The following is a 14,689-nucleotide window of genomic DNA, read 5'->3' on the forward strand; positions in this document are numbered from 1 at the left end:
TATATATATATATATATATATATATATATACACTAATGATTTAAAGCAACAAGATTGGCTGATCAATTTAGTTGTCCAGTTGAAATCTTTCAAAAGTATGTGAAAGACTAAAGTCAAAGTAAATATGGATTTAGAATAGTAGTTATATTTTACTAACCAAAATACCGAAAAAACCCGAACAGAATCGAAACCAACCCGATATCTGGATTGAACACTCCTAATCCAAATGAAGCCAAACTATTGTTTCATTCTCCAAAATATAATAAAAATAATAACTTAATTCCGCGCAAGGCGCGGGTCTTATCCTAGTAGAGTATTAAAACGAGATATTATCTTATTCTTTCTCATATTTTTGTAAGAGTGAGATATTCCCCTAAATAATCCTATTGAAGTTGTTCTAATTCTTAAAATATTAAAAACCTATGCGTGTACTTTGTATTTTTATGGTAGATCGTCCACTTATTCTTGGGTTCATCCCCTCTAAATTCACCGGCCAATAGGATTTCATTATTTCAAACTCGATATCTTTTAAAAAAGGAAAAAAAATATTATCAAATTATATTTTTTAAAAAAAAAGTAAAAAAAAAAATAGCAGCTACATACAGAAAAAAAGAATTAAAAAAAAAAATTTAACATCGTCAGCAAAACACTAAACCCTAAATCTTAATCCCTAAACCCTAAATCCTAAACCTAAATCCTTGGGTAAACCCTAAACCTCTAGATAAACTCTAAACCCTTGGGTAAACCCTAAACCCTTGGATAAATCCTAAACTCTAAATAAAAACACTAAACCCTAAAAATCTAAACCCTAAACCCTTGAGTGTTTTAGTGTTTAATGATTTTGATTTAGAGTTTAAGATTTATCATAGAGTTTAAGATTTATCCTACAGTTTACGGTTTACCCAAAGGTTTAGGGTTTAAGATTTAGAGTTTAGAGATTATGATTTAGGGTTTAATGTTTTGCTGACGACGTTAAAAATATTTTTTTTGTAATTACTACTATTTTTTAATTATTTTTTTTTACCTTTTAATTTTTAAAAAATAATATAATTTGACAATATTTTGTTTTCTTTTTTAAAAAATATCGAATATGAAATAACATAATCCTATTGGTCGGTGAGAATAAGTCTTTTTTTACCACTTGTGCATACAGAAAATCCACTTGGATTCGCCATCTGGTTATGGATCAGTGTGGATACTTTTCGTCAAAGCTTTTTGTCAAAGCTTTTTGTCAAAGCTACCAACTGATTAAGAAATGATTAAATACGCTTCAGACAACTTTACAAATGTTTAGTTTCATGATTTTCAAATGTTAAACCAACAGGTGCGGTGCGGATGAATAATTTTATTTGGGGTTAAGCTAGTCATTGTTCTTTCTAATTTTATTACGGGTCAACACTTAATATCTTATCTTTTATATATCATTCGAAGTATTGTTTTCACTTTACTCCCAGTTTAAGATAATTTATTAAATACTAAATAGTTACGTACTAGCATTTATGAAGATAAGGGTTTGAATGCCACTCGTAAGAAAATATTTTCGCCTTAGAATACGGGTGGATTTTGTCTTAACTAGTACTCATCTTTTGAATGTCTTAACTAGTACTCATCTTTTGAATATTTACTTATCTTCCTGAGACTTTTTTCAGTCTATCGTTAGAAATTAGTCCAAAACTGATAACAAGGACATGAGTTTCTGTCAAAGTCACTAATTGAGAAATAAACACGCTTAAGGAGATGGAGCGAGTAGACTTTCTAATTGACCAAAGATAAAATAACAATATTAAGATACTATGTTTTAAGTGTATTTCTCCATTAGAAGGATAACCACGAAAGTTGCTCAAAAAAAAAAGGATAACCACAAATTAAGACATGATGACACGTGTAGAATACCATCTTTGATTGTCGTCTCTTTTGTAAACGAAAAAAAAAGAAGACATTTTGTAGAATAATGACTGCATGTTTTATGATATTAAAATAAAACACAATATAGAACAGAGTCACAAAGCTATTTATAAACTGATAAACAATTTTTAAATTACATTCAAGAAACACAAAATTGGAATCCATTGAGTAATAGATCCTAGCTTCTGTTATATTATTATTAGCTTAAGCAAAACTAGCTTTAGTTGATTTATCTTTTGTCCCACCTGATTATAGACCCATAAGCTACTTTGCTACTCGATTGAAAAATGGCCCGTGGTTGAGCTACTCAACGAGACAGCAACAGAGACAAAAGACGGCAGATAGAGCTGTTCTTTGGTTGGGTCATAAGAAGCAACAACTATAGTTTGGTTCAGACACAAGGAAACGAGTTTGGTCAATCCAATTACATTTTGGTTAAATTTAAAAACTGAAAGGAGACGAAGTTTCAGTAACGTTTCAGATAACTCTTATTACAATGGTGAATCATTCTGTAACAGTCTCATTAGACCGACGATGTTGATGTTGATGATTCCGACACTCAGCTCGGACTTTGGATTCTAGGACAGAGACATAACGATCGAGAACAGAGATGACAGCTTCAAACTCCGACACCTGTTTCTCGATCGCGTCCATCTGTCCCACGAACTCATCCAAGCCTCCACTTTTCGACTTCATCTGCTCCGCGAAAACTCTCAGCCCAGCCGCCACGTCACCCAAATCATCGTACTCCGCGGCGACTCTCAGGTTCATCTTCTCCAACAGATCCAGCTGATTATTCGTTCCCTGACTCCAAACGAACCACGAGACTCAATTTCAGATCTGCAATTGGATTACTTATAATCTGTAAAGTTCGGATCTTTTTTCATCACCTGGAGCTCGGATTTCACCATGGATGATACACTCGTGAAGAGATTCTGTAGCGATTCAGCTAGATCATCGCCGCGCGTATCCGCCATAGAGAGAGATGCTTCTTCTCGAACACACAGAAAGGGCTCTTCCGTTGTCGTCGAAGAAGAAGAAACAGTCTCATGACTTCTCTAAAGCCCAATAAGAACAAGAAGCCCATTAAGAGCTTTTTAACAAACAAAAAGCCCATTATATAGCTCAAATATTTTTTTTTTTTAAAAGAGAATACGCTTCTTCACCATCTTGACTTGCTTTGCCGCTCAAAATATGGTTTATTGACAGAAACATATACAAGACACAAAGGGACAAGAGATAGATAGAGCTGTTGTTTGGTCTCATGAAGTTTCTCCTTGAAAATTACAATATTTTTCACGTGCACATTTATACAACAAAGGCTAATTCTCTCACGAATGGTGATGATTATGTGATAGTTATACATACAGTATCAAGTATGTATGATGTAACATTCCGTCTCTCACAAATGGTGGATCCTGTACAGATCAATGCTCCCTAGTTGTACCTACCAACATAAACATTCATCCAGTTCAAAACACAGTCTGTGTAGTGTACATCAGAGAAAAGATACTTAATATTACCTGAAGAGATTTGCTTGGAATCCTGGGGATGTTATTTTGTAGGATTTGCGTTGGAACCGCTCTTCAAATACCTGAAAAGTTTGCTTGTACAAGCTATTTAGTTACCTTAAGTGGATCATTGTGCCAAGGGAATCGAGTTATTGCTGGACAGAAGTTACACCTGTGTATGTTATAGTGAAACAACAAAACAGTAGGTCAATTTAGTGCTGTACGAGTGGAGTAATTCTTGATCTCAACCCGATACATTTGATAAAATGTGACTGATTAAGCTTTTAGCCTTTTACAGTACTACAATTTTCTCCTGGAAATATAAAGGCCGTGACTTCAGAATACATATGATATTGGTACATTTCGTGCACAAAAGAAACAATAATAGAAAGTAATTTACGTGCACAAAAGAGTACGTGTTCAAAAAAAAGAAGAAAGTAATTTACGTACCGGTATAGTTCAACTCGATTTGCTCCATAAGCAAGCTCTGAGGGAAGTGGGTTTCCCTCCCCTGGCCTATGGTTTTTTACCCCAGTAGTCACTAGAAGGTTCATTGACCCATCTTGCATTATCATGCAGGCAACAACAGAAGAAGAGGCTCTAATTAGAGCATATGCAACAGTGGACTCCTTCTTGGAGTCCTTACCACTATTTTAGTTTTTTTTTTTTGTTTGAATAGTTAAATATTCTAGTAAAAATAGTGTGTCCAATAGTGATTTCCGATTAGGAGTCTTTACACATATATACATATTTCCCTCCATCCAATGAGACGCGGCCACGTCACTAAGGACTTGATCCTTAAACTCCTTGTCTAAGGATTGCTCCTTACCGAATTGGGCTTTGATAATATTATTTTATCTGGATTCGCCTAGGATATAGCGCTAAGGATTCGTCTAAATGGACCGTTGCGGATGCTCTTAGCAACTACTGTGCCGAAATATATATTAACAACTTTGCACTTTTGGAATATGTAGGTGATAATATAAGAAGTCCTAAAAGACAAGGAAAATGGAGCTTAGAAAAACCTGAAGGATCTTTGATCATTTTTGAGTTTTGGAAGTAAATTTTAATTATAGTGCTGAGTTATTATATGGATTGTTAAAAAATGTATGAAGTAGCATAAATAATACTATTATATAACCATAGTAGTAGTCTTGTATATATGTTCTTGCCACTACTAATAATAAAATACAAGTATGATGCATTAATTTCATCTACTGACATGGATGAAACTAATCGAATTATCAGTAGGTCTAAAAGGCTATACCTAGGCCCCTTCCCAAATCTGGGAAAGTAAAAGAGGTGGTGGTGAGTGAGCGATGACAAATCTTTCTAATCAAAGTTTTGTTTCTGTAAAATATAAAATTAAGTAAAATAAGTAAAAATAAAAGTGGGTCCAGACGATCTTATTGTACAGTGAGCCGGACAGAACTTACTCGGTTCCACGTGCGATTGGCTTTCTAACCGGGACCACTGTTGGAGTAAAGCCGGTGAAGACGTGGTAAGCATCGGGCGCACTTCTTTGATAGTATGTTTAATCGAAACCGTTCACTTCAGTGAAGTGTGAGAACATCGTACCAACCTGTCTGCTGTTTGGGAATTCCTATTTGTGTCTATCGAAGAGGTTTGATTTTCCCTAAATATGTAAATTCTAAGGATAATTTATTAGGATAATTATTTTTTTAATTATTGATATCTATCTGTATTTCTATATGGTAGGTGAAACTTCATATTCCTCTATGCACAAAAAACTGATTCTTTAAATATGTCACGTGAAAAGAAATCCAATCCCAAAAATCTTTGGGTGCATGGTTTCTTGTTTTTTTGTTTGTTTATTGTTTACTTTTAAATATAGATCCATTTTAGGTTTAGGTTATCACATTCTCAAACAAATTTTATTACGGTTTTTCTTTTTGATAATTATATACATCTACATCTGACAAACCAATTAAATTCCTGCGTCTGGAAAAAGCATATGCAAAAGTAACAAAACAAAGAATTTCAGTCCAGTAAGGCATATTTTGAACAGTTTCATTTTAAAGTAAGAGTTTGCCAATTTTATAGTGCACTTTAACCATTTTAACATTTAAGTAGTATATTTGAAAACATATGTAAGAACTTTGACCACTATAGTTTATATTAGGCTAGTTTATATGTTTTGATGATATTACCAAATATTTTATCGTTTTAATTATATACTAAAATTTAATAATTTTAGTTTATCTTTTTGTGTTTATTTAGTTTATCTTTAATCTGTAAAATATTATTTGGTCATGACTATTGACAAGTGAGACAAGCGGAGATACAATTACATTTCGGGTATAGATGAAATGAAAGTTAGGCTTGCTGACTTTGGGTTCCGCGTATAGATGAAATGAAAGCTAAGCTTGCAGACAATGGTTCGTAAATGTGGGTTTAGAAGAAAACTTTCTAATGAAATTTATCTTAATAGTCATTTAGGCCAATATTCTAACACATTACCTTGTCACTTAAGTCATGGTTTTTATTCTCCTAATTAATGTTCTATCTTGAGTGAAATCATTTAAAAAAAAAAAAATTATACATGAATTAATCCATTGAAAGAAGTAGAATCAATAATTTATAAGGTGACCTTGAAAGTCAAAACAGTGAATCCATACTCAAGACAAAGAAAACAATAGTACGAATTTAATGAGAAAACATGTGAGATGGCTTTGCTCATCAATTTTTGGGACTACAATAGGCAATATCTAGCAACAACCAATCTGATATTCTCATATGACAGTATCTGGAAACATGATTAACCCTAGTCTAAGCTCTTAGACGGAGTTTTTAACTCATGATTTGACATTTTTTTAACATTTTTCGGCCTCGTGTTTAAGAGACGGTTTTTAGACTTTCTTAGTTAAAATCTAAGAAAAACTAAGAACCGTCTCTTATTCGAAGCTAAAAACCCCAGTTAAAAGACCGAGGATAATCATGCTACATTTACAAAGTTGTTTCACTCACAATGTTATTGCCATCATATCAGGATTTTGATTCTAACAATCAGACGCATTATTAGTATATATATACCACACTGAGTAACATTAAGTAATCTTGTACATAACACATTCAGGTAAATATATAGCATCTATGTCTTTCATATACAGATTCATATCTAAATTATTGAAATGATATGAGCATATACAAATGTTTCCAATCATCGCATGGAAAATAAATGATTATTAACATATCCCCTAAAGTCCAGCAGAATTATATATAAAGGCAGCTACAGTGATCATAAAAAATATCAACATAATACATATGAACCCTAACTGTACCAGGTAGCAAACAACCTATAATCCTTAATAAGTTGATGGTAGTAAAAATAAATCTTCAAAACATAAAGGATCAAACACATTAGCGTGACTGATCTTAATTTATCGTATTCATAAACGACAACATTATCTGTGGATAACGTAGAGAAGTCATTACATTAACACACATATAGAAGCAAATACGAAACAATACATTAAAAGTAGAGAGACTTATCGATATATATATATATATGATCATACAGTTGCACCCGAGTAATTAGCCATCACAGACTGACCTTGATGTGGGTGCTGTTGCTGTAGCGGCAGAGGCGGCTGCGTTTGCGGTAACGTTTGCGTTTTCTGCCTGTTGACTCTCTTCCTCTTCTTATCGTAGCTAACGCCGCGAGCTTTGGCCTGGAAGTCTCTGACTTCACGGAGGTATAACCTGACGGCGCGTGAGCCAAAAGGGTTTGCCTCGGGAGGGCCACCGTTCTCCTCGTAAGCGGCACGGAGACGTCCGATGAGGGCGTCGAGTGAGCCCCAGGCTTGTCGGAGAGGGCAAGGACAAGGTGCGGGAGGGTTAGAGAGGCCGAAGAAGGCGCAGTTTTGGTGGTGAACCTTTGTTTTCCCGAACTGGTCGAGGTAGCGGAGGAACTCTAGCACGTGCGCCCCGCTGCACGAAGGGAGAGAGAGCGGAGGACGGTGGTTCCGGAGGTATTGACAGAACGTGTTCCAGTCACGGCGTTTCTGGTTCTCGTAGCGGCTTGAGGCAGGAGGTGTCGATTGTGTGGAGGTATTAGGGTTCCTGTTTGCTTGGTGAGAGATCAATTCCATAGCTTATCTTTGTTTCTTGTTTACTAGGGTTTTTGCTTTTCTTATATGGATCAAAGAGATTATTAGGGCTCTTTAGATCATTAATAAACCAGAGAGAAAGGGAGAAAGAGGGACTTAGCTGCTTGTCATGGTGAGAATGATACTATATAAGGAATATATTCAACTTTGGTAAATCAAATCTAGCAAACACATGAGTAGAAATAGTGAGGCAAAGAGAGAATAAACTGAAAAAGGAAAGAGAGAGAAGTGAAGTTTGTTGCTGCTTATAGAAGAGGAGAGAAGTGGGTATATAATAATAAGTGGAAGAGATCAAAAGTGGGATTTTTTTTCCATTTTATTATTTTTCCAGTTTTTCTACTTTGGGAGTCGATGGAGAGACAGGTGATACACAAAATCACATTTGTCAAGAAGAATCAAGAGTGTGTTAAGTAGCTTCAAGACTCAGAAGCAGAAGCATTATAGAAGGTCATCTAGAGAGAGAAAGACTGAGCAGAGTACAACCTATGAGAGAGAAGGAGAAAGGGGGGATGAGTGTTACACAGCGGGGAAAAGAGTAATTTCATAGGTAAAGAGAGAGACAGAGAGTGACCAATGGGTCAAGTGGGGAACTTGAAGTTGAACATTGACATGACATGAGGAGGAAGAGTCTGTGTTCTTTGCCAGCAATTTGCAGCCACATTTTCATTTTTTTATTATTGTTAATTTTATTCATTACTTTATGCATTGCGTTGCGTTTAATTACTTTGTTTTCGCATTATTCTTGTTTACTTCCATCGCTTTTATTATTTTTAATTGAAAACGACCTCATTAACAAATATATACTGTATTTTCTTTTCCGGTAATTATGGGTTATAAACTCAGAATCACTTTTTTTTTTAACTTGATCGTTTCTTCGATTAGATTTATTCAGAAAGGAAAACAAACAACACCTCCTTGTTGACAATCCAATATGCGTTGGTGTCCATGGCCACGTAATTAAATTTGTATGTTGTTTGCCTCGAGCCGAGTAAAGTTTTATATATACGCGAGAAAACAAACTAAATCGCTCATTAGAGAATTAGACAAAGAATGTCTAATATATAAAAAGATCTCTAGCTCTAATAGTACGAAACATTTTGGGAAGAAAATCAAAAGTAAATTCATGCGAACTTGCCAATTAGACCCAAAATGAACAAATATCATACTAATCGGAGAATATAGAGTTGGACATAGATTTTAACAAGTCCAACAGTGTAAACCTTCTTCTCAATGGTAAAAGCTTCCAGTTGAGCAGCGGTATTAGTAATCTTGTTAAATTTTCCAATAAACCGACAGTAATTTTTAGCACCAAACTACGTATATATTTCATAGAGAAAATTATTAAAAAATGTCTGAACAACAATAAATTGAAATGCGGTGGCTAGTGAAGATATTTGGCGTTTAATATCGAAGTTCTTCGACCTTAGAAAACTTGGTTGTTGGAAAAATCATTGCCGAGATCTTTAGTTATTAGTGTTTGGTAGCGACGAATCAGTAGTCTACAGTTTTGTTTGATCGCCGCGCTCGTCCCTTTTACAGAAATTTATCTTGAGTGAATATTTGCTAAACCTTCGTGTTCTCGATTCTCGAAGTGTATTTCTTTTTGTAGCTGGTTTTCTCAAACTGCATTTACAAGATTGGTTTTCAAGAGACTGATTATCAACAATTTATTTTAAACGACGAAAGTCCTATCCCTTATGGTTATATACTTGACAATTTTAAAGTAAGTGTATAATACATGATTAAGTCGGAGTTTGTTGTCATATGCTGATAATAGGTTACTTTTAGAGGAACCGTCGGAACATGAAATTAGGAGAGCTCTCTTTGACATCAACCCAGATAAAGCACCCGGCCCGGGAACCGTCGGAACATGAAATTAGGAGAGCTCTCTTTGACATCAACCCAAATAAAGCACCCGGCCCGGATGGCATGACTAGTAATTTGTTTCAAAAATTTTGGCGTGAGATGCATCAAGATATTATTAGACTTGTACAAGATTTCTTTGCGACAGGCAGTTTCGACCCATTATTGAACCAGACTAATATCTGCCTCATTCCTAAAAAGAAGAAACCTCGGGACATGACTGAGTTCAGACCTATTAGTCTTTGTAATGTTAGCTACAAGATTATATCTAAGCTACTATGCAAGAGACTTAAGAGGGTTATTCCGCGATTGATCTCAGAGACACAATCCGCTTTTGTAACTAAAAGATTGATTACTGATAACATCCTGGTAGAACAAGAAAATTTTCACGCCCTACGGACGAACCAGAGATGTAGAGAAAATTTTATGGCTATTAAAACAGATATGAGCAAAGCTTACGATAGAGTGGAATGGAGCTTTATAGCAGCCTTGATGTTGAAGATGGGCTTTGATGAGAGACTGGTTGACCTCATTATGTGTTGTGTCACGTCGGTCACATATCAAGTCTTAGTTAATGGACAACCAAGAGGGCAAATCTTACCGAGGAGAGGCTTGAGACAGGGAGACCCCCTTTCTCCTTTTTTGTTCATCTTGTGTACGGAGGCGTTGATCTCGCTCTTAAACGGAGCAGAAGCGGAGAAGAAGATTGTAGGCCTCCGTGTTGCTAGGGCGAGCCCGAGAATCTCTCATCTTCTTTTCGCAGATGATAGTCTTTTCTTTTGCAAGGCGGAATTAAGCCAATGCAAAGAGATCATGGACATTCTAGACATATATGGGAAGGCATCAGGATAAAGACTAAATGCGTCTAAATCTTCGATGTTTTTTGGAAACCGAGTAGAGTATTCTCGGAAACAAGATATAAAAGATGTCTTAGGCTTCTCCTCTGAAGGAGGCATGGGAATGTACCTTGGATTACCTGAACAAATATGTGGCTCGAAGATGAAAGTGTTCTCCTTTGTACAAGATCAGCTTAATGGACGAACCAACACTTGGTCATCGAGACTCCTTTCCAAAGGAGGAAAAGAAGTTCAAATTAAATCGGTGGCTCAAGCAGTTCCGACATTTGTAATGTCGAGTTACTTCCTTCCACAAGGCATTATTGATAAACTAAAGAGCATAACTTCCAACTTTTGGTGGAGTTCAAAACAAAACAGCAGAGGTTTACATTGGATAGCATGGGACGAGATCTGTACCCCCAAAGATTCGGGGGGACTAGGTTTTCGAGATCTCCATGACTTCAATATAGCACTTCTTGCAAAGCAATTATGGAGACTTATCCATTACCCGAACTCCTTACTGGCACGTGTTTTAAAAGGAAGGTACTACAATCACTCATCCCCCTTGGAAGATCGACGAATATACTCACTATCTTATGGGTGGCGTAGTATTATGGCAGCCAAACCTCTACTCATTTCGGGTTTACGAAAAACAATCGGCACGGTTCGAGATACGAGAGTTTGGAGTGAGCCTTGGGTTCCAGACTCAGTGGCTCGACCACTTAGACCTGCTGACCACATTGTATACAGACTTCCCCAGCTTCTTGTTCAGTCCTTTATTAGGAATGATACCAATGAGTGGGATATCTAGCTTTTACGAGAATTCTTCCAGCCAGACGATATTCCATTGGTACTCGGGTTAAAACCCTCTCGTTCTTTTGCTCTGGATGGATATGTTTGGAACTACACAAAATCAGGAGTGTATTCAGTTAAAACCGGTTACGACCTACTCCGATCAACCAAGCTGAGTCTTACTCATGAAAGGGCTATAGAACCGAGTATCACGAGCCTTCAGAGCCATGTGTGGAAGATAAAGGCCCCGAGTAAGATGAAGCATTTCTTGTGGCAAGCTATCTCGGGATGTGTGGCGACAGCAGAGAGGCTCACTTATAGACACCTGGGCACCGATAGGAGTTGTCTTAGATGTGATGGCCCAGTGGAGTCGATTAATCATCTTCTTTTTGAATGTCCCCCAGCCCTGCAGGTCTGGGCTTTATCGGACTATCCGTCCCTTCCGGGTTACTTCCCGAGTACATCTATATACCAAAACATGAACTTTTTGTTTTGGAAGAGAAAAGAGGTGGCTCCATCGAGACCACAATTCGATACCTTCCCATGGATCTGTTGGTACATTTGGAAGGCAAGGAACGACAAACTCTTTAATGGGAAAGTCGTATCCCCGATTGACACTCTCCAACACGCGTCCCTCAAAGCCGAATGTTGGAGGAATGCTAATGAGAAGGAGGAAGCTAACGAAGATCATGGCGATCCTCCTACTATGGAGGATTCCCCAGTGCCCCCTTGGATACCCCGAATCCCTACATGTCAAATTGATGCGTCATGGATCAGTAATGGCAATGTTAGTGGCTTAGGGTGGAGTCTTAAGGATCAAATGGGTTCTGATTACTTTGGACTGCGGGCATGCAGTAGGAGCATCTCAGCTTTGCATGCTGAGATGGAAGGTTTACTTTGGGCAACCTCATGTATGAGAGACATGAGGATAACCTCGATACGGTTCGAGACAGATTGCTCGGATCTAGTGGACATGACTACTAACCCGATGGACTGGCCTACATTCGCGACAGAGATTGAGATGTACCAAAGATTACAGGAAGACTTCGAGGATGTGAGCCTGTTTAATATTCTTCGGAGTAGGAATGGTCGGGCAGACGCACTAGCAAAGGAAGCAAGGAACATAGGCTATATTTTCTCCCATATAGATCAGACCCGGTCAGACAGAGGTGCTCTTCGGAGGATCGGCTTGTCTGCCTCCACTTGATCTAGCTTTGATGGGGAGCTGACAAAAAAAAAAAAAAAAAAAAAAAAAGTCTGAGTTTGTATAAAACTAATAGTTAGGAAAATTAGTAATTTTGAAAAGATGTGTTGTATATCGATTACAAGTCTAATCAGCCTAGTTTTGCATATAATCATTGTTGGCAAAATGATTTTTGCTTATATTCCAGCCAAAGTTTAGAAGATTTACGAATGAAAGCTTAACTCGACATATTACGCGGGGAAAGTTAAACTAGCAGTTTTCTATCAGACTTGATGGCATGAATTGTTTCTATAATATTTATTATGCTCTAGATTTGTAGAGGATATGTTATATTGAGATTTAGTATTTGCACATGTTTGTACAGAAAATAATAAAGAATAAAAGTTGCTAGCTGATTTTAAAACGTTTAAGAAATTCTATTTTTAAAACAAAACCTAAACATAAGGCTTTAAGTGATACTGGATCTCGATCCGCACAACCACGCGGTTTTTGTTTTTATTTATTTTTATATAAACATTTTGTTTTCAATTCTAAATTGGTATATATTATAATATATATGTATCTATCAATTTTTAAAACATAATAAGTTTACGGTATATTTTTTTCATTGAATAAATGTTTTCAAATTTTCACATGTATTTGTATTTTCTTCTATATATATATATTTTCAGATTATTATTTCATTATTAAAATCGTAACTATATATATAAAGATTAGTAAAATATTGTTTTCTTGTCATATTCAAAGATGTTGTAACATTTCACAAATTTAGAAAGTTTTTAAAAAATTAAATTTTTCCCTTCATAGATTTATATTATCGAGTAAATAATTAAACATTTAGTTTTTGTTTAATGTTTAAAATAAACTATATAGTTTAATTTTTTTTTCATTGGTTTAAGGTAGTAAAGATTAATCATTGTTAGATAATATGATTTTTGTTATTTTAAAAAAAATCTTAATAATTTTAAAAGTTAACATCGACAAATATTTAAATAATTAACATATGGAAGTATAGTATTACAACATTAAATTATATCAATTTAATTTATATTATCTATAAATCCAATAGATCATCTATTGTTTAAATCTAATTATTGATAGTCCAATAAAAATTTCTGGTATGCCCAAAATTTAAATGATAAGATTAGAGATTAAATGTAACATGATTAGGAGCGTCAAAATGGGTCAAACGGGTCAACCTAACCCATAACCCAAATGAGTTTATTGTTAATGGGTCATGGGTCAACTTAACCCATTCAATAAATGGATTGGATTGACCCATGATCCATTAAATTAAATGGGACAGATGGGTTAATGGTTGACCCATCAACACAACATCTTTATAATGAACCATTTTTAAGTTAAGACCAAGTTGGCGGTTTTGACGGGAAAACGCGTTTTTGCGATTTAGGTGGAAACACAATTTTTGCGGGAAAACGGGGTTTGGCAATTTTGGCGGGAAAACGTGTTTTTGTGATTGTAGCGGGAGAACACGTTTTTGCGGTTTTGGCGGAAAAACGCGTTTTGCGATTTTGGCAGGAAAACGCGTTTTGCGATTTTGGCGGGAAAACGCGTTTTTCGGTTTTGGAGGAAAAACGCGTTTTGTGATTTTGGCGAGAAAAACGCGTTTTGTGGTTTTGGCGGGAAAACACATTTTTGGGTTTTGGCGGGAAAACACGTTTTGATGTTTTGGCGGAAAAAACGTGTTTTGCGATTTTGGCGGGAAAACATGTTTTTTGGTTTTGGCGGGAAAACGTGTTTTTGCGATTTTGGCGAGAAAACGCGTTTTTGTGGTTTTGGCGGAAAAAACGAAATCAGTTCGATGCAACGATAGAGAAAGTAAAATTGAATCTTGGGTTTGGAAGAGAATTGGGTTTATTAATGATTTTTTAATTGAAAACTAAATGAGTCATAGTTGATCCAACCCAATAGACATATTTAACATGTTAACCCATTAACCTATTAACCCATTAACCTATTAACTTATTAACCCATTGGATCAAAAATAAACAGTTCATTTGGGTTAATGGGTCAACTTGGGTTGGATCAACCCATGGGTCATGGCCCATTTTGACACCCCTAAACATGACTTTATAGAAATAAGTCCATTAGGTCCATTTTTTTAAAAATCACATATGAATCAAGGTTATGACTTCTGTTTTAATATATAAAATTTAAAAATGATAACGATTAAAACCGTTAGTTGATAATAACAAAATTTCTATATATATTTACCATTTAAATTCTATATGTTATAGTTTCGGGTAGAAAACTTCATAATTAAAAAAATGTGAAAAAGAACACAGAGATATATATTAAATATGAGTTGCATGGAATTAAGTTGAATCAATGATTTTTTTTTGTAAACAGTTGAATCAATGATTCGTATGCGATATATACTTAAATGATATTCGATATATACTTAGTAAATTGAATTAACTATACTTT

At 35.5% G+C, this 14,689-nt stretch overlaps 2 protein-coding genes across 2 annotated transcripts; both read right to left on the bottom strand.

Annotated features, from left to right (window-relative positions):
* Positions 1 to 2,271: 2,271 nt before the first annotated feature.
* Positions 2,272 to 2,920, bottom strand: LOC106313776 (biogenesis of lysosome-related organelles complex 1 subunit 2-like). The gene is made up of 2 exons (XM_013751686.1): positions 2,796 to 2,920; positions 2,272 to 2,709 (listed from the first exon to the last, which is right to left on the bottom strand). The coding sequence occupies exons 1-2, from the start codon at positions 2,880 to 2,882 to the stop codon at positions 2,410 to 2,412; spliced, it is 387 nt and encodes a 128-aa protein (XP_013607140.1). The 5' UTR covers positions 2,883 to 2,920; the 3' UTR covers positions 2,272 to 2,409.
* A 3,852-nt stretch (positions 2,921 to 6,772) lies between these two features.
* On the bottom strand, positions 6,773 to 8,100 carry LOC106313775 (protein LIGHT-DEPENDENT SHORT HYPOCOTYLS 1-like). Its single transcript, XM_013751685.1, has one exon. It carries the CDS (start codon positions 7,526 to 7,528, stop codon positions 6,950 to 6,952), a length of 579 nt encoding a protein of 192 aa, XP_013607139.1. The 5' UTR covers positions 7,529 to 8,100; the 3' UTR covers positions 6,773 to 6,949.
* Positions 8,101 to 14,689: the final 6,589 nt, after the last annotated feature.

Source organism: Brassica oleracea, chromosome C9, assembly GCF_000695525.1.
Source record: "Brassica oleracea var. oleracea cultivar TO1000 chromosome C9, BOL, whole genome shotgun sequence".
In the NCBI taxonomy this organism is placed as follows: Eukaryota; Viridiplantae; Streptophyta; class Magnoliopsida; order Brassicales; family Brassicaceae; genus Brassica; species Brassica oleracea.